Here is a 21,631-nt window from a genome sequence, read left to right as displayed (position 1 = left end):
TGGGGAAAAAAAAAAGTGGAATCCTGGGGTTATTAATTCATGACATTACACAACCTTTTGAAAACAATCGCATCTTGTGCAACATGAAATTTTTGAAGCTTAAACACTGATCATCCAAACAAATTAATACAAAGTTCCAACAAAAATCTGCTCAATGTCTGCATGTACAGCAGAGGAATTCAATATCACTTACATATCAAAGATATGTTTAAAAAACCTTAAAAATTAGACAAATGACTAAGATGAGGAAACATTCTCATTAATGTTCAGAAACTTATAAAGAGAAAAATCATTTCTGAGAGTCAGTAATAGTAACATCCAACGACAGTAAAAACTCTCAGATTTTTTGTGAGTTTTCAAGATAGAGATAGAATTTGTTTAACAGCTACAGTTTACAAAAACACTGGCATGTCAACACCATCTGGAGGAGGCAAAGAACACACCAACTTAAGAGAAAGGAAATTAAAAGAGGAAGGTAGGTGATAAAGTGGAGAGAGAGCTAGACCTAGAGTCTGGAGGATCTAAGTTAAAACCAGTTTTAGATACTAATTTACTTTAGACACTTATTATGTGATTCTATGTAGGGCAAGTCCAATAATGCAGTTTGCTTCAGTTTCTTTATCTGTAAAATAAGCTGGAGAAGGAAATGGCAAAGCATTGCAGTATTTTTGCCATGACAACCTCAAATGAGATTATGAACAATTGGAGACAACTGAACAAAAATACTGGAAGGTCTATCTTCAACTAGATTTTTAGAACATTTGCCACTATTGAAAAGCCTATCCTTCCTTTCTCCAAGAAAATTACTCTCTTTTAAGAAAAATTTTAAAAAATAGTTTATATATTTTGTTCTTTTTATACCACTTAAGTTCCCCCACACACACAGGTATCCTCATAACAAGGAATTTTTTTAAAAAGGGGAAATCAACAAAACCAACACACTTTCTCTTTCACACACATGCACGCGCGAGCACGCGCGCACACACACACACACACACACACACACACACAGAGTTTCAGATTCATGGACTTTCCAACTCTGCAAATGATGGACGGGGAAGATGTCTTCCTTAGTTCATCTAAATCTTTCTATATTTCTCAGTACTGACATTCATCATTTCTTATAACACATTAATATTCCATTATATTCATAGATAGATAGGTAGGTAAACACTGATAAATAATTTATTTTAGCCACCCTCCAATCAATGGGCACCATTTTGTTTCCAGTTTTTTGCTGCTACAAGAAGTCCTACTCTAAAAAGAAAAAAGAAAAAGATGATCTGCTCTTAAAAAAAAAAAAAAAAAAGAAAAAGAAAAAGAAAAGAAAAATTAGTCCTGCTCTAAATATTTTGATATATATGAGACCTTCCTTTTTACCAATGATCTCCGCGAAAGTTATGTCTGAGGCAAAAGATATAGACATCTTTTTTTCCCCATTTAACTTGCATAATTCCAAAATGACTATATTAATTCAAAGACCCACAAACAATGCATTAGTTCTTAACTACTACCCCAACATTAATTGTTCTCATCATTTTTATGTCAATTTGTTGAGTGTAAGGAGTTCTGAATTTTTTTTTTAATTTCTATTATTAGTAATTTGGAGCATTCTTTTATATGTTTGCTAATGGTATGCAATTCCCCCCCCCCCCCAGAAATTTGTTCATATCCTTTGATCATTTATCTGGAAAGAATAGCTTTTGGTCTCCTGTATTTTTGTTAGCCATCTATGCATTTTGGATACTTTCAAAACCACATCCAAGATATTCAAGAAAAACAAAGAAAAAAATTTTCCACTTGAACTTTTTTTTTTTTTTTAAACTTTTCTTCTCCTAGATGCACTAATTTTGTATAGAAGTTTTTTGGTTTCAACAAAGTTAATGCTTAGCAATTGCTTCTGTCCATTGTTTAGTTAAGAATATATCTCTTAATCATAACTGGGAATAGTATACTGTCTCAGGCCTCATTTCCAAAACATAGAGAATTAACTCTAATTTATAAGAAATCAAGCCATTCTCCAATTGATAAATGTTCAAAAGATATGAACAATTTTCAGATAAAGAAATTGAAACTATTTTTAGCCATATGAAAAGATGCTCCAAGTCATTATTGATCAGAGAAATGCAAATTAAGACAACTCTGAGATGCCACTACACTTCTCAGATTGGTTAGAATGACAGGAAAAGATAATGCTGAATGTTGGAGGAGATATGGGAAGACTAGGACACTGATACATTGTTGGTGGAATTGTGAATATACCCAGCCATTCTGGAGAGCAATTTGGAACTATGCTCAAAAAGTTATCAAAGTGTGCATACCCTTTGATCCAGCAGTGTTACTACTGAGCTTATATCCCAAAGAGATTTTAAAGAAGGGAAAGAGACCTGTATGTGCAAGAATGTTTGTGGCAGCCATCTTTGTAGTGGCCAGAAACTGAAAACTGAGTGGATGCCCATCAATTGGAGAACGGCTGAATAAATTGTGGCATATGAATGTTATGGAATATTATTGTTCTGTAAGAAATGACCAGCAGGACAATTTCAGAAAGCTCTGGAGAGACTTATATGAACTGATGCTGAGTGAAATGAGCAGGAACAGGAGATCATTATACATGGCAACAAGACTATATGACGATCAATTCTGATGGATGTCTCTCTTCAATAATGAGATGAACCAAATCAGTTCCATTTGCTCAATAATGAAGAGAACTAGCTACACCCAGCGAAAGAACTCTAGGAAATGAGTGTGAACCACAACATAGCATTTCTAATCCCTCTGTTTTTGTCCACTTGCATTTTTTATTTCCTTCTCAAGTTAATTTTACCTTATTTCTATGTCTGATTTTTCTTGTGCAACAAAATAACTATAGATTTAACGTATTGATTGGTCTACCTGCCATCTGGAGGAGGGAGTGAGGGGAAAGAGGGGAAAAGTTGGAACAAAAGGTTTTGCAAGGGTCAATGCTGAAAAATTACCCATGCACATATTTTGTAAATAAAAAGCTATAACAATAAAAATAAATAAATGAATATAAAGAAAAAACAAAAAAAAAAAAGTATTATCTCCTTCCTTTTAATTTTTTCATGGTATGATCATTAATAGGATAAATATACATTATGAATTTATTGTGGAATATGATGTTAAGATGTTGGTCCATGCTAGTTTTTGCAAGATTATAGAAAAACTGATTGGGGCAGCTAGGTGACGCAGTGGATAGAACACCAGCCCTGAATTCAGGAGGACCCGAGTTCAAATCTGGTCTCAGACACTTAATACTTCCTAGCTGTGTGACCCTGGGCAAGTCACTTAACCCCAGCCTCAGAAAAAGAAAAAAAAAAAAAAGAAAAAGAAAGAAAGAAAGAAAGAAAAAACTGATTTATTGAGATGATGGATCCTGGTAACTATATTGATATACTGAAGAATTAAGATTTACATTGGAATAAATACAAAAATTCCAAAATTACACGGAGCATTTACAACATGGCTTTGCATTGTGCCACATATCCCGGAAGGTTAAGAAATTATCCAATGATTTCTAAAAGACCTGAAGAGATTTACACGAACTGATGCTAAGTGAAGTGAGTAGAACCAAGAGAATATTGTATATAGCAACAACTGGATTATTTGATAATCAATTCTGATAGACATCACTCTTTTCAATAGCAAGGTGATTCAAAACAGTTCCCATGGTCTTGTGATAGAGCCATCTTTACCCAGAGAGAAGGCTAGAGGGACTGAGTGTGGATCACAAATAGTATTTTCACTTTTTTTTGTTATTTGCTTGCATTTTGTTTTCTTTCCTTTTTGATCTGATTTTTCTTGTACAACATGATCATTGTAGAAATATGTATAGAAGAATATGTTTAATATGTAATAGATTACTTGCTAACTAGGGGAGGAAAAGAGGGAGAAAAAAGTTTTGGAACACAAAGTTTTGCAAGGGTGAATGTTAAAAACTATCTATGCATGTGTTTTGAAAATAAAAAGCTTTAAAAAAAATTTTTTTAAAGAAATTTATCCAAGAATTGGAGATACTTATACTTCAGTAGTCTAGAAGCTCAACTTATGAAAGCTCCACTGAAACCCTGTGTGCTGAACTCAAGACTAGAATACACTGAAAAAAACTATTTGTCAATCATTCAAATATGCTCTATAAGCTATTTTTGTATATTTCCTTAGGATAATATCCATTTTTTTAAAACCACAGAAATAAAATCACAACCCAAGCAGTGAAATGTGTCCATGAACTGAAATCTAGTTGTTAGAACACTAATTTAAGGTGAAGAAACCCATTTAATCACTTTCATCTAATCTTAGACATTCTGACTCAGCCCAATGAGAAGCAAACATGTATGACCTCTTGATGCAATAAAATGAAACCATATCAACATTATTGTCACAAGTAATTTGCACTCTACCCCATTACAGGTTGGAGATAAATTATGAAGAGTTTTAAATCATTAAACAGAGGAGTTTATACATAGTTCTAGAGGCAAGAGAGAATTTACTCTCTCAAAGAGATTCCTTATGTACAAACCACATGGCAGCAATGGTGTAAGGTGAAACAAAGAAATCTCAAATAAATCCAACTGGTTATAGAAAGAAATGACTATTAAATATCCAGGTAATAGGAGCAGCTAGGTGGTACAGTAGATAGAGCACCAGTCCTGAAGTCAGGAGGACCCGAGTTCAAATCTGACCTCAGACACAGCTATGTGACCCTGGGCAAGCCACTTAACCCCAACTGTCTCAGGAAAAAAAAATCCAGGTAATAAAAATGGATTACTTTCACAATGAGACTTACCAACAGGCTAAGATACAGAAGCCAGTGAAGAGAATGATAGGAATAGGGTAGGATGCACAAAAAAGCCCATGGCTATAAAATGCCCGAGATATCTTGTCACGCAGCCTTTCAGTCAGGGTCATTCTCAGCTCATGTCACCTTGTTGCCATTCCGAAATTCCGATAGGGAGTTAGCCAGGTACACTGTGGGTGGCACTGATATTAAAAACCATCTGTAGAAAAGGATCTAGAGGGGACAAGAGGGAAAAGAGAAACAACCCAATTAGCAGAGAATAGCCATTAAGTAGCTAACTGTCTAGAACTGAAATGACTGGATACAAATCAGAATTAATATTAAGTAGGCTGACAGTCATATATTGCCCCTGAAATTGGTCTCATGATTTAGGGTCTTAGGGTCTTAAGATATTTGGAAAGGCTAATCAACTGAATAGCTAATCAAGAGTTTTAGAGATAACAGCTCTTATAAAGTTCCTAATCACTCTTTAATTCTGTCTAATTTTCCAGTTTATTTAAAAAAAAAAAAAATCTAAATTCCAACTTAATTGGCCAATCTGTTTTTTTAGGTCTTTCTATATTTCACAGACATTGTATGTCCTGAACATACATTCCTTGCTTTTTGGGGAAAAACACACACACACATACACACACACACACACACACAAAATTGGCCCATCTCCTTTTCTGATGATGCACTTCCTCTATGAACTTATGAAACTTATGAAACAAAGGAATGATAGCCCCAGCTTCAAAGGGGGAAAACTGACAATTAAGACAATTAATTTGTTTAAAATTATAATTAGAGGCAGAACTTGAACGCTGGTCTTTAGATGCCAACACTGGTTTTCTGGGGTTTGTTCTGTTTTGTTTGCTGAGGCAATTGGGGTTAAATGACTTGCCTAAGGTCACACAGCTAGGAAGTGTTAAGTGTCTGAGACCAGATTTGAACTCAGGTCCTCCTGACTTGTAAAATCAGGGATAATATGAAAAAGAGAATGACTGGCAGAAGAGGTAGAAAGCTTCTGAGAGGAAGAAAGTCAGGATGAGGTTTTTATTGTTGTTAGTATTTTATTTTCCCTAGTTACAAGTAAAAGCAATTTTTAACATTCATCTTTAAAACTTTGTTTTCTTCCTTCCTCCCTTCCCCCCTTATTGAAAAGGCAAGCAATTTAATATAGATTATACATGTAGTCACGTAAAACATATTTCCAAAGAAAATATAGACAAAAAAAAACTCAAATAAAACCTATGCCTCAATCTACCAGCATTTTTTACCGAAGTCCTTCAGAGTAGCCTTTGATCATTGCATTACTGAAAGCAGCAAAGTCATTCTCAGCTGATCATCCCACAACATTGCCATTACTTTGTACTTAACACATTTCATTTTGCATGAGATCATGGAGGACTTTTTTCTAAGTTTGTCTGAGAGCATGTTCATCATTTCTTATAGAACCACAATATTCCATCATAATCACACGCTACAATTTATTCATCTATTTCACAATTAATAGGCATCCCTACAATTTTTAATTCTTTGCCAACAGAAAAGATAAAAGGTTTTGTATAAATAGGTCTTTTTATAAGAGAGGAAGGGAATATGACAGGGGGAGGATGATAAAAGAGAACACATATTGGAGAAGGGGATGGTCAGATGCAAAACAATTTTGAGGACAGAGAGTAAAAAGGGAGAAGGAATAGAATAAGTGGACAGGAAATACAGTTAGCAATAATAATTGTGAAAAGAATTTTGGAGTAAGTTTCAATGATGAAAGTCTCATTTCCAAAACACATAGGAAACTAAGTCAAATTTATTTTTTTTAAAAAGTTATTCCCCAATTGATAAATGATCAAATATATGATCTATGCCCAAAGAACTATAAAATCATGCATACTCCTTGATCTAATAATTCCACTAGTAGACCTATATCCTAAAAGAGATTTTTTAAAAGGGAACAAAAAAGAAAAAGGATCTATAGGAACAAAAATATTTATAACAGCTCTTTTCTTAGGGCAAAGAATTGGAATTTGAGTGGATGTCTCTGTTGGGGAATGGCTGAATAAATTGTAATATGTGACTATGATGGGATATTATTGTTCTATAGCAAATGATGAGTAGGATGATCTCAAAAAAACCTGGAAAGTCCTCCATGAGCTAAGACACAGTGAAATGTATTATGTACAAAATTAATAGCAATATTGTGGAATTATCACCTATGAATGACTTTGCTATTCCCAGAAATACAATGGTCCAAGATTACTCTAAAGGACTTATGATGAAAAATCCTACCCATACCTAGAGAAATAATTGACTGTGTCTGAATATAGAATGAAGCATTTTTAACCCTTGAGAGTTTGTTTGTTTTGGGAGTAGGGAGGTTTAGGAAGGAATCTGTTTTTCTTTTTCTTTCTTTTTTTGCAACATGACTTTCTTTTAGGAATAGTTCCAAATTGCTCTACAGATTAGTTGAATCAGGTCACAAATGCACCAACAATATATTAATGTCTCATTTTTCTCCTCATCCCTTGCAATATTTGTCATTCTCTTATTCTGTTCTGTTAGCCAATCTAATAAGTTTGAAATAGTACCTCAGATTGTTTTAATTTGCACTTCTCCAATCAATAGTGTGTTAGTCTTTTTTCACATAGTTATAGTTTTGATTACTTCATCTCAAAAGGATTCATATCTTTTGATGATTTATCAATAAGGAAATGGCTCTCATTTTTATTTTAACTCAGTTCTCTATATTTTGAGAAATGAGACCTTTAATAAGAAATTTATTTCAAAAACTGTTATGATTGCTAACTGTATTTCCCCCTTTTTTATTCTATTCTCACTTTATTCCCCCCCAGCCTCCCTTATTAATATATGCTTCTGACTAGCCTCACTCCCAATCTCTCCTCCCTTCTGTCAACACTTCTCTCCTTTTCTTTTATCCCTTTTTCCCCTCTTACTTTTTTTCATGTAGAGTAAGATAAATTTCCATACACAGCTGAGTGTATATGTTATTCCCTCTCTGAACCAATTCTGACGATAATAAGATTCACTCGTTTCCCTTTACCTTTCTTCTCTTCCCCTCCACTGCAAAAGGTTTTTCTTACCTTTTATGTGAGATAATTTATTCCATTCTACATACACTCTCCTTTTGCCTTTCTTCCAAAACATTCATCTCAATGCTTAATTTTATTTTTTTAGATATCGCCCTTTCACATTCAACTAACACCTGTGTCCTCTATAATATACTCCTTTACTCCTTCTAACTGCCAGAATGAGAAAGTTTTTCTTAGTTATTAAGTATCATCATCTTCCCATATAGGAATGTAAAGACTTTAACCTTATTAAGTCCTTTGTGATTTCTCTTTCTGGTTTATTTTGTTTATGCTTCTGGAGCCATGTATTTGAAAGTCAAATTTTCTAATCAGCTCTGTATTTTCATCAAGAATGCTTAAAGTCTTCTATTTCATTAAATATCCATTCTTCCCCCAGTCCCCCAATTATTCTCAGTTTTTCTGGGTAGATGATTTTTGATTGAAATCCTAGCTCTTGGTTGTGATCCTAGTTCCTTTGCCCCTCTGAATAATATATTCTAAGCCTTTTAATCCTTTCATATAGAAGCTACTAAGTCTTATGTTATACCACCTGTGTGGCTCCAAGATACCCTAATTGTTTCATTCTGGTTGCTTGCAGTATTTTCTCCATACACTAAAGCTCTAGAATTTTGAAAACTCCTGGGAGATTACATTTTGAGATCTTTTTCAGAAGATGATCAGTAGATTCTTTCAATTTCTATTTTATTCTCTGGTTGTAAAATATCAGGCTGGTTTTCCTTGATAATTGCTTGAAAAGTATTTAGGATCTTTTTCTGATCATGACTTTCATGTAGTCCAATAATTTTAAAATTATCTCCCCTGTAAATATTTTCAGGTCAGTTATTTTTCCAATAAGATATTTCACATTGAATTGTGCATTTTTTGTTTTTCTTCCCAGGTTATTCTTACGTTCTGAATCCAATTCTTCTTGTGTAACAAGAGAACTGTATGGTTCTGCGCACATATATTGTATCTAAGATATACACTATAACATATTTAACATGTATAAGACTGCCTCCCATCTAGGGAAGGGAGTAGAGGGAGGGAAGGGAAAAGTAGGAACAGAAATGAGTGCAAGGGATAATGTAAAAAATTACCCATGCATATGTTCTGTCAATAAAAAGTTATAATAATTTTTTATTATTATATATTTTTATAATATTATCCCTTGTATTCATTTTCCCAAATTGTTCCCCCCCCTCCCTCCACTCCCTCCCCCCGATGACAGGCAATCCCATACATTTTACATGTGTTACAATATAGTCTAGATACAATGCATGTGTGTGAATATCATTTTCTTGTTGCACAATAAGCATTAGATTCCGAAGGTACATGTAACCTGGGCAGACAGATATTAGTGCTAACAATTTACATTCACTTCCCAGTGTTTCTTCTCTGGGTGTAGCTACCTCTGTCCATCATTGATCAATTGGAAGTGAATTGGCTCTTTTTTATGTTGAAGATTTCCACTTCCATCAGAATACATCCTCATACAGTATTGTTGTTGAAGTGTACAGTGATCTTCTGGTTCTGCTCATTTCACTCAGCATCAGTTGATGTAAGTCTCTCCAAGCCTCTCTGTATTCCTCCTGCTGGTCATTTCTTACAGAGCAATAATATTCCATAACCTTAATATACCATAATTTACCCAACCATTCTCCAACTGATGGACATCCATTCATCTTCCAGTTTCTAGCTACAACAAAAAGAGCTGCCACAAACATTTTGGCACATATAGGTCTCTTTCCGCTCTTTAGTATTTCTTTGGGATATAAGCCCAGTAGTAGTACTGCTGGGTCAAAGGGTATGCACAGTTTGATAACTTTTTGGGCATAGTTCCAAATTGCTCTCCAGAATGGCTGGATTCTTTCACAACTCCACCAACAATGTATCAGTGTCCCAGTTTTCCCACATCCCCTCCAACATTCATCATTATTTGTTCCTGTCATCTTAGCCAATCTGACAGGTGTGTAGTGGTATCTCAGAGTTGTCTTAATTTGCATTTCTCTGATCAGTAGTGATTTGGAACACTCTTTCATATGAGTGGATATAGTTTCAATTTCTTCATCTGAGAATTTTCTGTTCATATCCTTTGACCATTTATCAATTGGAGAATGGTTCGGTTTCTTATAAATTAGGGTCAGTTCTCTATATATTTTGGAAATGAGACCTTTGTCAGAACCTTTGCTTTTAAAAATATTTTCCCAATTTGTTACTTCCCTTCTAATCTTGTTTGCATTAGTATTGTTTGTACAGAAACTTTTTAGTTTGATGTTATCAAAATCTTCTATTTTGTGATCAATAATGATCTCTAGTTCTCCTCTGGTCATAAATTCCTTCCTCCTCCACAAGTCTGAGAGGTAGACTATTCTCTGTTCCTCTAATCTATTTATTATCTCACTCTTTATGCCTAAATCATGGACCCATTTTGATCTTATCTTGGTATATGGTGTTAAGTGTGGATCCATATCTAATTTCTGCCATATTAATTTCCAGTTTTCCCAACAGTTTTTTCCAAATAATGAATTTTTATCCCTAATGTTGGTATCTTTGGGTTTGTCAAAGATTAGATTGCTATAGATGTACCCTTTTTTGTCCTTTGTATCTAATCTGTTCCACTGATCTACCGGTCTATTTCTTAGCCAATACCAAATGGTTTTGGTGACTGCTGCTATATAATATAGCTTTAGATCAGGTACACTTAGACCACCTTCCTCTGAGTTTTTTTTCATTAGTTCCCTTGCAATTCTCGACCTTTTATTCTTCCATATGAATTCTGTTGCTATTTTTTCTAGGTCATTGAAATAGTTTCTTGGGAGTCTGATTGGTATAGCACTAAATAAATAGATTAGTTTGGGGAGTATTGTCATCTTTATTATATTCGCTCGGCCTATCCAAGAGCACTGAATGTCTTTCCAATTATTTAAATCTGACTATTTTTGTGGCAAGTGTTTTGTAATTTTTCTCATATAAATCCTGACTATTCTTTGGTAAATGGATTCCCAAATACTTTATACTCTCAACATTTGTTTGGAATGGAATTTCTCTTTGTATCTCTTGCTGTTGCATTTTGTTAGTGATATATAAAAATGCTGAGGATTTATGTGGATTTATTTTGTATCCTGCCACTTTGCTGAAATTTTGAATTATTTCTAATAGCTTTTTAGCAGAGTCTTTGGGGTTCTCTAAGTATACCATCATGTCATCTGCAAAAAGTGATAGTTTGATTTCCTCATTTCCTATTCAAATTCCTTGAATCTCTTTCTTGGATCTTATTGCCGAGGCTAGCGTTTCTAGTACTATATTGAATAGTAATGGTGATAGTGGGCAACCTTGTTTCACTCTTGATCTTACTGGGAAAGGTTGCAGTTTATTTCTATTGCATATTATGCTTACTGAAGGTCTTAAATATATGCTCCTGATTATTCTAAGGAATAGTCCATTTATTCCTATACTCTCAAGAGTTTTTAGTAGGAATGGATGTTGGATTTTGTCAAATGCTTTTTCTGCATCTATTGAGATGATCATATGGTTCTTATTAATTTGATTATTAATATGGTCAATTATATTAATAGTTTTCCTAATATTAAACCAGGCCTGCATTCCTGGAATAAATCCTACTTGATCATAATGTATTATCCTGGAGATGATTTTCTGAAGTCTTTTTGCTAATATCTTATTTAAGATTTTTAGCATCAATATTCATTAAGGAAATTAGTCTATAATTTTCTTTCTCAGTTTTCGATTGACCTGGTTTAGGTATCAGTACCATGTCTGTGTCATAAAAGGAGTTTGGTAGGACTCCTTCATCCCCTATTTTTTCAAATAATTTATATAACATTGGGGCTAATTGTTCTTTAAATGTTTGGTAGAATTCACATGTGAATCCATCTGGTCCTGGGGATTTTTTCCTGGGGAGTTGATTAATAGCTTGTTCTATTTCTTTTTCTGAAATGGGACTATTTAAGCAATTTATCTCCTCCTCTGTTAATCTAGGGAGCCTATATTTTTGGAGGAAGTCATCCATTTCACTTAAGTTGTCAAATTTATTGGCATAAAGTTGGGCAAAGTAACTCATTATTTCTCTAATTTCCTCTTCATTGGTGGAAAGATCCCCCTTTTCATTTGTAAGACTAACAATTTGATTTTCCTCTTTCTTTTTTCTGATCAAATTTACCAAAGGTTTATCTATTTTATTGGCTTTTTCATAAAACCAACTCTTGGTTTTATTTATTAATTCAATAGTTTTTTTACTTTCAATATTATTGATTTCTCCTTTTAATTTTTGTATTTCAAGTTTAATTTTTGGTTGGGGGTTTTTAATTTGGTCTTTTTCTAGCTTTTTAAGTTGCAGGCCCAATTCGTTAATTTTCTCTTTCTCTATTTTCTTCAAATAAGCCTCTAAAGATATAAAATTTCCCCTTATTACTGCTTTAGCTGCATCGCACAGATTTTGGTATGATGTCTCATCATTGTCATTATCTTGGGTGAAATTATTAATTGTTTCTATAATTTGCTGTTTCACCCAGTCATTCTTTAAGATGAGATTATTCAGTTTCCAATTACTTTTTGGTCTATTTATCCCTAACTTTTTACTGAATGTAGCTTTTATTGCATTGTGATCTGAGAAGAAGGCATTTATTATTTCTGCCTTCCTACATTTAATTTTGAGATCTTTATGTCCTAATATATGGTCTATTTTTGTATAGGATCCATGAACTGCTGAGAAGAAAGTATATTCCTTTCTATTGCCATTCAGTTTTCTCCATAGGTCTATCATACCTAGTTTTTCTAATGTTCTATTTACTTTTTTAATTTCTTTCTTATTTGTTTTGTGGTTTGATTTGTCTAAATCTGAGAGTGCAAGGTTGAGATCTCCCACTATTATAGTTTTACTGTCTATTTCTTCTTGTAATTCTCTTAACTTTTCCTTTAGAAAGTTAGATGCTATACCACTTGGTGCACATATGTTTAGTATTGATATGGCTTCATTATTTATGCTACCTTTCAGCAGGATATAGTTTCCTTATCTTTTTTAACTAGATCAACTTCTGCTTTTGCTTGATCTGAGATAAGGATAGCTACCCCTGCTTTTTTGGCTTTACCTGAAGCATAATAGGTTCTGTTCCAACCTTTTACCTTTACTCTGTATGTATCTCCCTGCTTTAAGTGTGTTTCCTGCAGACAACATATTGTAGGGTTCTGATTTTTGATCCAATCTGCTATCCGTCTCCGTTTGATGGGAGCGTTCATCCCATTCACATTTACAGTTAAAATTACTAATTCTGTATTTCCTGCCATCATATTATCCCCAGATTATGCTTTTTCCCTTGACCCCCCTGATCCCCCTCCCCGATATTTAATTTACAGACCCCCCCTTGTGACGCGCAGCCCTTCCTTTTTTAAGTATCCCTCCCCCCTCCCTCCAAGTCCCTTCCCTTATTCTCCCTTTCCTTTTCCCTTTTCCTCTCCCCCCTTTTAATGAGGTGAGAGAAAGGTCTCTGAAAAACAAATATGTCAATTATTTACTCTTTGAGCCTCTTCTGATGAGAGTAAGATTCACACAATTGATTCTCCCCCTCACTAAATTCCCTCAGATATGGTGTATTTTCTATGCCTCTTCCTGGGATGTAGTTTCCCTCTTTTTATCATTCCTTCCCCTTTTTCTGAAACGACCTCCTTCCCTTTACTACACCCCCCTTTTTTTCTTTTATATCAGTAAAATCAAATTATCCATGAGTACTTTTTATATACCCACAACAGAGTTACAGTTCTCAAGGGTTCTGTGTACCTTTTTCTGTTTCTCTTCAGTCTTGTGGATGTAGATCAAATTTTTTGTTTAAGTCTGGTTTTTTTCTTAGAAACATATAGAATTCCTCTATTTCATTGAATGACCATTTTCTTCCATGGAAAAAGATGCTAAACTTAGCTGGGTAGTTCATTCTTGGTTGCAGTCCTGATCTTTTGCCTTACGGAATATCAGGTTCCAGGCCCTTCTATCTTTTAATGTGGAGGCAGCCAGATCTTGAGTGACCCTTATTGTGGCACCTTGGTATTTAAATTGTTTTTTTCTAGCTGCTTGCAAGATTTTCTCCTTTGTGTGGTAATTCTGCAGCTTAGCCACAATATTCCGTGGTGTTCTTTTTTTAGGGTCTATTTCAGAAGGAGTTCGATGAATTCTTTCCACATCTACTTTCCCTTCTGTTTCTATTATCTCTGGGCAGTTCTCTTTGATAATTTCCTGTAAAATAGAATCTAGGCTCTTTTTTTGGTCATAGTTTTCGGGAAGTCCAATGATCTGCAGATTATCTCTCCTAGATCTATTTTCCAGGTCTATAGATTTTCCCAGTAAGTATTTGACGTTGTTCTCCAGCTTCTCATTTTTTTTGTTTTGTTTGACTGATTCTTGGGTTCTCTGTGAATCCTTCATTTCTATTTGTTCCATCCTGACTTTTAAGGAGTTATTTTCTTCTTTCACAGTTTTTAGTTCTTTTTGTAAATGCCCAATTTCGTTTTTAAATGAATTATTTTGCTCTATTGAATTTTTTTCCATTTCCCTAATTTTTTTTGAGAATTATTTTCTTTTTCCAATTCAGAAATTCTATTTTCTTGAGACTTTTTTATCTTTTCCAATTCAGAAATCCTACTTTCCTGTGATTTTTTAACCTTTTCTAATTCACAAATTTTGTTTCCCTGCATCTCCTGTGAATTCTTTATTTTTTCCAACTCCAATTTCAGGACGTTGTTATTCTCTATCATAGCTTCCCTTTCCTTTCCCCATTTTTCTTCAAACTCTCCTAACTTTTTAATAGTCTCTTCTAGGAGAGAGTTATGTGATGGGGGGCAGGAATCATTCCCCTTTAGGTTGTTATCTGCTGACTCTCTGCTGTTCAACTTCCTCAGGGTTGGATACCCGCTCTTTCTCTGTGTAGAAGGATTCTATTGTTTTTCTGGGCTTTTTGCTCATACTTGAAAAATCTTTTGGGGTCTGTCCCTGGGGTAGGAAATAATTTATTTATTTACCAGCTTCCTCCCAGACCGAATGGATGCAGCAGCTCCTGCGCCTGAGCTAAGAGAGAGCTCTGAGAGAGAGTTCCCCACCCCCTCCCTGGAAGTGCCTCAGAGGTGACTAGCACTGCTGTGCCTTGAGGGCGCTGTGTTCTAGCGGCTTCCCTGAGGTTTGAGATTGAACAGTAAAGATGGCACAAAGCCCAGCCTATGTGTCCAGGTGGGGCGTGGATGTCTGCAGCAGGTGACGTGAAAAGCCCCTGCGCTCAAACTGGAAGTGTCTGCCAGAAACCGCGGTCCCTAGTTCAAAGGTTCCGCTTCTCTGTGACTTCTGGAGCCGAGTTCCACACCCTCCAGCTGAGCTAGGCAGTGTGTGTTGCCTTGGGCCGTATCCGCCCACTTCTCAATCTCTTAACTAGTCTCAGGTGGGAGCTAGGGGCCATACCCCCCAGTGCCGAGATCTGCTGAGTCACCCCCAGGATCCGGGAAGATCTAATCTATCTGAATTTTAAAAGTAGTTTAGATTTCTCTTCTGAACTGCTATATTATAAGCAGAGAAGAGCTAACAGCCTGTGCCAGATTCCTTTATCTCAGTGGCTTCTCTAATCCTAGAGCTCCTCCCAGCGAGATCGGAGCAGTATGCTAGCACCCAGCCGTCTGTGCTGGCCTCTCTTCTTCCTCCCCTGGGAACTGACCTTTTCTGTTGAAACTCCAGATTCTCTTCAGCTGGTAAGTCGTGCTTCCAGTCCTTGTGGTATCTATCAGTCCAACGCTATTTCTGAGGCTGATTTATCTAATTGGTTGTGAGGGAGTAAGGACGTTCACAGAGTCGTGTGTTTCTTCTCCACCATCTTGGCTCCGCCCCAAATCAATAATTTTTAAAAAAAAAAAGAAATTTCACATCATCTTCTTTCCTTCTTTTGGTTTTCTGTTTCTTAATGCCTCAGTCATTAGCTTCTATTTGACTAATTTCAATTTTTAAGGAATTATTTTTTTCAGTGAGCTTTTGTGCCTCTTTTTCCACTTGGCCAATTCTACTTTTTGAATTTTTTTCTTTAATGAATTTCAGGCCAGTTCTTCTTTTCAATGAATTCTTCTCATTAGGGTTTGTTTGTTTTTTGGTAACTATTTTACAATTTGGTCTAGTGTTTTAAGGTGTTATTTTCTTCAAGCTATTGATTTTTTTTCCCTTTTCTTTTTTTCCTTTTTCTTTCTTTCTTTTTTTTTTTTTTTTTTTTTTTTTGGTATCATTGTCATTTCTCTTTCCAATTTTTCCTTTACTTCTCTTGATTTTCAAAATCCTTTTTGAGTCCTTCTGACAAGGGGAGCCCTGAAACTCTCTCTGACTTTGGGGAGAACGCTTGTGAAACTCCTTGAACCCTCAGAGAAACTCTCCCCTGAGAGACCCACCCTAGGGAATCAAGATAAAGTGCTTTTATTCTGCTAATCTTGGTGGGACTTGTTGAGTCCAAGACCACCCCTACTCAGCCCAAGCTGGAGATCTAGATTTCTATGGACCTCTATTGAGCTGAATACTGAATACTGGAAATGTAGGCCTGGGAGCAGTGACCTCATTCAATTGAAATTTCTATTCAATTAAGGAAGATTTCTGGTATAATTTCAACTAAAACTGCACCCAGCCCCTAGCTAAAGTTTCAATTACAAAATGAGGCAACTGGGCTCAATTCCTTGCAAAGAGGCTAAAGCAGGAATCATGCCAGGCCAAGGGACTTGCCTTAACATAGCTGCCTGCAAGGGACTCTCTGCCCACTGAAAAGACATTCTCTTTTCAGCATTAACTTCTCTTTGTCATCTAACTTTCTCCATTTTCCATATTATAGAAAATTATGGAAACATCTAACTTCTTCATTATTATAGAAAATAATGTTCCTGCTCTGAACTTAAGAAACATAAGTGAAAATTAAACCAGACAGAATAATTGCAGGTATTTAGTATCAGTGAACATTTACTGAAGACTAGCAATGTGGACAATAAATGTGAATTATTTAATATTTATTTTATAGCAATCACTTTCTTTGGGAGCCCTGACAAAAGAGGGCCAAGAATTGTGCAAGTGTAAAAATTTCAAGAAAGACTCTACCAATCAGCTCTTTGCCCTTTCCCAAGACCAGTCCTTAGAACTTCTTAAATAATGGGCCTCTTGCTCCTGGCCTGAAAGGGATACTGTGATGGCAGCATAAGCAATACACTTTGGGGGAGAAGGGGGGCCAGAAACAAGAAAAAGGCCAGACTAAACACATACTCTTTCTTGCCAAACTTCCATCTGTATTATTCCTTCTTTTACTGTACCCTAGAGTCACAATCCCAAAAAGGAAATAAGTAGGGTCATTACCCTAAAGTAAACATGAAAATGAAGAATGTGTTTGGGATAGTAATCTTCCTTCAGTTATTGGCTCTGTACCATCAGTTCAGAAACATTGTTCCCAGTTGGCATTCCCAAAAAGAGAACAGAGGGCTTTGTCCTATTCAGGGACAAAGAAAGGAAAGAGAAATCTGCTATGGGAAAGTTCACCATAACACTCTACTTGCAGCATCCTTGTGAGTGAATTAAAACCTTGTTGCTGCTAGCCCTCCAAATCCCACAGCACCTTCCCTCCAGGATAGAGGAGGGAAACTTTTTTTCTTTTTTTTTTTTTTTTTGCCAAGAGCCATTTGGATATTTAAAATATCATTTGCAGGCTATACAAAATTATCAACTTATGGAACTCAAGCACTGTAAGAGATTGTTGTACCTAGCTTTCAGCTCATCATCACCTACAGTTGCCTTAACAAATGATTTTACAAGTCTTATTCAACCTTCAGACTCTATAGATATTCACTACCCATGCTCTACGAAATGGAACATGGCACTAGAAACCCTGCCTTTCCATTCTCAGGCAAAGAAATCAACTTCTAAATTGTCTCAAGTACCTGAATGCATAAAATTTAATGGTGTACAGAGGGAAGAGAAGTAAACAAGGATCTGAGTCAAAGTAATACTTATTTATATTTGTATATTTAGCAGATGACCTTTCTAATCAACCTGAGATTTCTACAACAGATTTTTAAATACATGGCTTGCAAATACTTAAAAAAGGAAGAGAAGATCAGTAGACAGAAACTTGATACTGGTTCAGATCCCACCTTAGACATATATTTATTGTATCAAATAACCTTTCCACACCTTAGTTTCTTCATCTGTAAAATGAACAGATAGGACTCAGTGGCTTCTAAGATCTTTCCCAACATTAAATCTATGATCCTATAAGTTTTGTCGTAATCTAATTCATCACAGAATATGATAAAGTTTAACATAATAGCCATATCAGCAAGATGAAAAACTGTGGCCTCAGTGACAGTACAGCAAGTTAGCCTGGTCACTGACCTAAAAGGCTGCTTTCCAAGTTGACAAAGATGATCCGAGTATAGGTTCCAATGATGTGATATAGGCTCTATTTTTGGCTGCAGTCTGATATTTATATTAACAAAAATGTTAAAACAATCAACAAGCAAAAATTATTAGAACAAAATTAAAAGGCTAAAAAAAAAAATGGAAGGAAATGGCAAGTACCTCTTATCAAAATCAACTGTCTTGGAAAACAGGTAAAAAAATAATCATATAAAAATCATTAGACTCCCTGAAAAAGAATGGATGCTATCTTTCAAAAAATCCTAAATTTAAACTGCTTAGATGTATCAGAACCAAAGGTCAAAGTAAAAATTACAAAGAATTCATCAATAGTACTCCAAAAAGCAAAATAAATATAAGTTTTACAACCAAAAATAGCTTGCTCTTCAAAAGTAAGTACAACCCTTTGGGGGGGGGGGGAAGAGGGGGGAATTTTTGACTTTCAAGAAAGGAGGAGAGCCTGAGTTAACTATGAAAGGCAAACATAAGTCAATAGAAACCTAGAAAGGTAAAAAAATTGTTTTGAGTAATTGAAAGGAGCTGTATGATAAAGAAGTGATAATATTTCAATGGGGAAAAATACAAATGTCTTTTTAGAACTACAAAATACACACTTTTTTTTTTAGATGAGAAACAGGTTCTAAATTACTTCTATTTTTAGAAATCTAAAAAGAGGAAGAGAAAGGAAAAAAAAATTTACGTGTAGAAAGGAAGGAGGTAGAATTTTCAATTTCCCATCATAGGTTCCTCAAAGAGTATATAAACAAGAAAAAAAAGGGGGGTAAGAGTAGCAGACAAGAACCTTATTCTTATCTGAAATAAAGGAGAGTGTGGTAATATCACTACACTAACAATATGGATAGAATTATATTAAACTCAACTAGGAAACAGGCAAGGAGAGGATGGGGGGAGGGGAGGAATAAAGGAATACAGTCATGAAGGAAAATAAAACCAAAATGAAGGAACAGCAGTCATCATGATTCCAGGAAATCTTTCCATCGGATAACTCATTATTCTAAAAGATCAAATCATAATTGGTGTTCATGCCTCTTCACTACCTTTAAAGTATCCTCTGCCCCACAGAATGGAGAGCTGGAGGACAAACGGGGAAGAAAAAAAAAAAAAAAAAAAACAATAAACTTCCCCCAGGGCTCACCCAAGCCGATTTCAGAAAAACCTGGAAAGAAACAAGAGAACATTTTATACAGTAAGAGCAAAACTATGTGATGATCAACTACAAAAGATATGGCTCTTCTCAGCAATGTAGTGACCCAAGACAATTCTGATAAAATTGAGATAGAAAATACCATCCAAATGAGAACTAAGGACTAAATGCAGATAGAAGCATTTCATTTTCACCATTTTTTTGATTTGTTTACTTTTTCTTTCTTATCAGTTTTTTCTCCTTGGGTCTGATTTTTCTTTTACAACATGACTATGTGGGACAGGTCAGGTGCAAGACCTCCTTCCCAATCCAATTAACTAATCAGAGATATCATCAGGTACAAAGAGAAAGCATTTATTTGATCCCTGCAGGGAGAGGCCCAGGCACACCTGGGAGGCATTTCAACTGCCGCCATGTGCTCCTGGAATCTGACCAGCTTCCAAATTGTCCAGGGTTTAAAAGCAAGACTCCAGCCTTCCTATTGGATAGACTAAAAGGCTATAATCAAACTTGACCAATAGTCGGCTGCCTCCCACAGGTCAAGTCAACTTCCTGCAACTTTCTGTATCTCCAGATTCAAAGTTCATCCCTCCAGAAATCAAATGACCTCCCAAGGTCCCAGTTCTGATCATGTGACAATACTGAGAAATACACTTCGTCCAATCAGTCTTATTCATGACTAATACGGAAATTTGTTTAAAATGACTGTAAATGTACAGCCTACATCAGATTATTTGGTATCTTGGGAAAGAAAACAAATGTTTGTTATCAAATGTGAGAAAAAAAGATACTTTTGACATAGCAGAAATAATTAAATACAAAATTAATATTTTATTACAAAATATACTATACAGCAAAAAGCAATCATTCCAGAGTTAAAAGAAAAAACAAATTGAGAAAAAAATATTTGTTGTACTATATCAGATCAAGGTCTGACATTCAGAATCTATAATAAGACTAATATGCATTCTTTAATGGAAAAGTATAACAAAGAACAGGAACAAGCCTATCAAGAAGAAATATAAACGTATTTATCACACATACTCTAATAATTCTCTAATCAGAACATGTTCTCTATGAACATCATAAGGTTGGGAAGGAGAAAAAATTGTATATAGTTAATGGAGCTAAGGATTGGTATACTTTTATTTTGTAAATTAATGACATCAATTTTTTTTTTTTCCCTCTGAGGCAATTGGGGTTAAAAGATTTGCCCAGGATCACACAGCTGTAAGTGTCATGTGTCTGAGGGCAGATTTGAACGCAGTTCCTCCTGACTTCAGGGCTGGTACTCTAAGTCCATTGCGCCACCTAGATACCTCAGTCCTATCCCATTACCCAAAATCTCTTTGAGAAGAAAGTATGGTTAAATAAAATAACTAGACATTAGTCCTAACAGCACATGCCTCATTCCATACCTATAATTTACTACCTCTGTAATTAAAGGAAGAAGACATGTTTCACCATCGATACTCTAAAATAGAATTTTGATCATTGCATTGATAAACATTCTAATTTTTTTTTAAACACTGATTTATTGGACAGTGTCAATATTGTGTCAATTTTCTCTTACTTCTACTTACTACATTGGGCACAAATCATATAAATCTTCCCAAGTATACTTTGGAGAAAAATATGAAATGTGTCCAAAATGACCATATAATTTCTACTTAGCAAATCCAATAAATTTTTTAATCCAAAAAACTACTGGGAAAAAAAAAAAAGCAATTCAGATGCAATCTTCAGAGTAAAGCTTCCCTTCAATTTTGTTGCTGATGATTACATTAAAATGGGTTGTAGTTTGAATGACCTTGTATTTTGGAATTTACTACTGCATTTTTTTCCTGCAAATTCTCATGAATGCAGAATGAGCCTAAGTTCTTTTTTTCCTTATTCTATTTTTTTTTAAAGCTTTTTACTTTCAAAACATATGCATAGTTTCCAACATTCACCCTTGCAAAATCCTATGTTCCAAATTTTTTCCCTCCATCCTCATCCCTCATCCCTAGGCAACAAATAATCCATGTTAAAACATGTGCAATTCTTCTACACATAATTCCACAATTATCATGCTGCACCAAAAAAATCAGATCAAAAAGGAAAAAATGAGAAAGAAAACAAAATGTAAGCAAATTTTTAAAAAGTGAAAATATTATGTT

At 35.0% G+C, this 21,631-nt stretch overlaps 1 protein-coding gene across 3 annotated transcripts in view; it reads right to left on the bottom strand.

Annotated features, from left to right (window-relative positions):
- The window catches only part of SCAP (SREBF chaperone), a 92,064-nt gene that overhangs the window by 43,653 nt on the left and 26,780 nt on the right, over positions 1 to 21,631 (bottom strand). For all 3 annotated transcript variants that reach the window (XR_012484872.1, XM_074283098.1, XM_074283099.1), the window contains exon 2: positions 4,808 to 5,032. Coding sequence is in view for 2 of the 3 variants with exons in the window: in XM_074283098.1 (XP_074139199.1) it covers positions 4,808 to 4,929 (122 nt within the window). In the remaining variant the exon portion in view is untranslated. The remainder of the gene's footprint in view (positions 1 to 4,807; positions 5,033 to 21,631) is intronic.

Source organism: Sminthopsis crassicaudata, chromosome 1 (genome assembly GCF_048593235.1).
Source record: "Sminthopsis crassicaudata isolate SCR6 chromosome 1, ASM4859323v1, whole genome shotgun sequence".
NCBI classification, from domain to species: domain Eukaryota; kingdom Metazoa; phylum Chordata; class Mammalia; order Dasyuromorphia; family Dasyuridae; genus Sminthopsis; species Sminthopsis crassicaudata.
The sequence above is the reverse complement of the archived record's forward strand: the minus strand, read 5'-3'. Positions and strand labels throughout refer to the sequence as shown.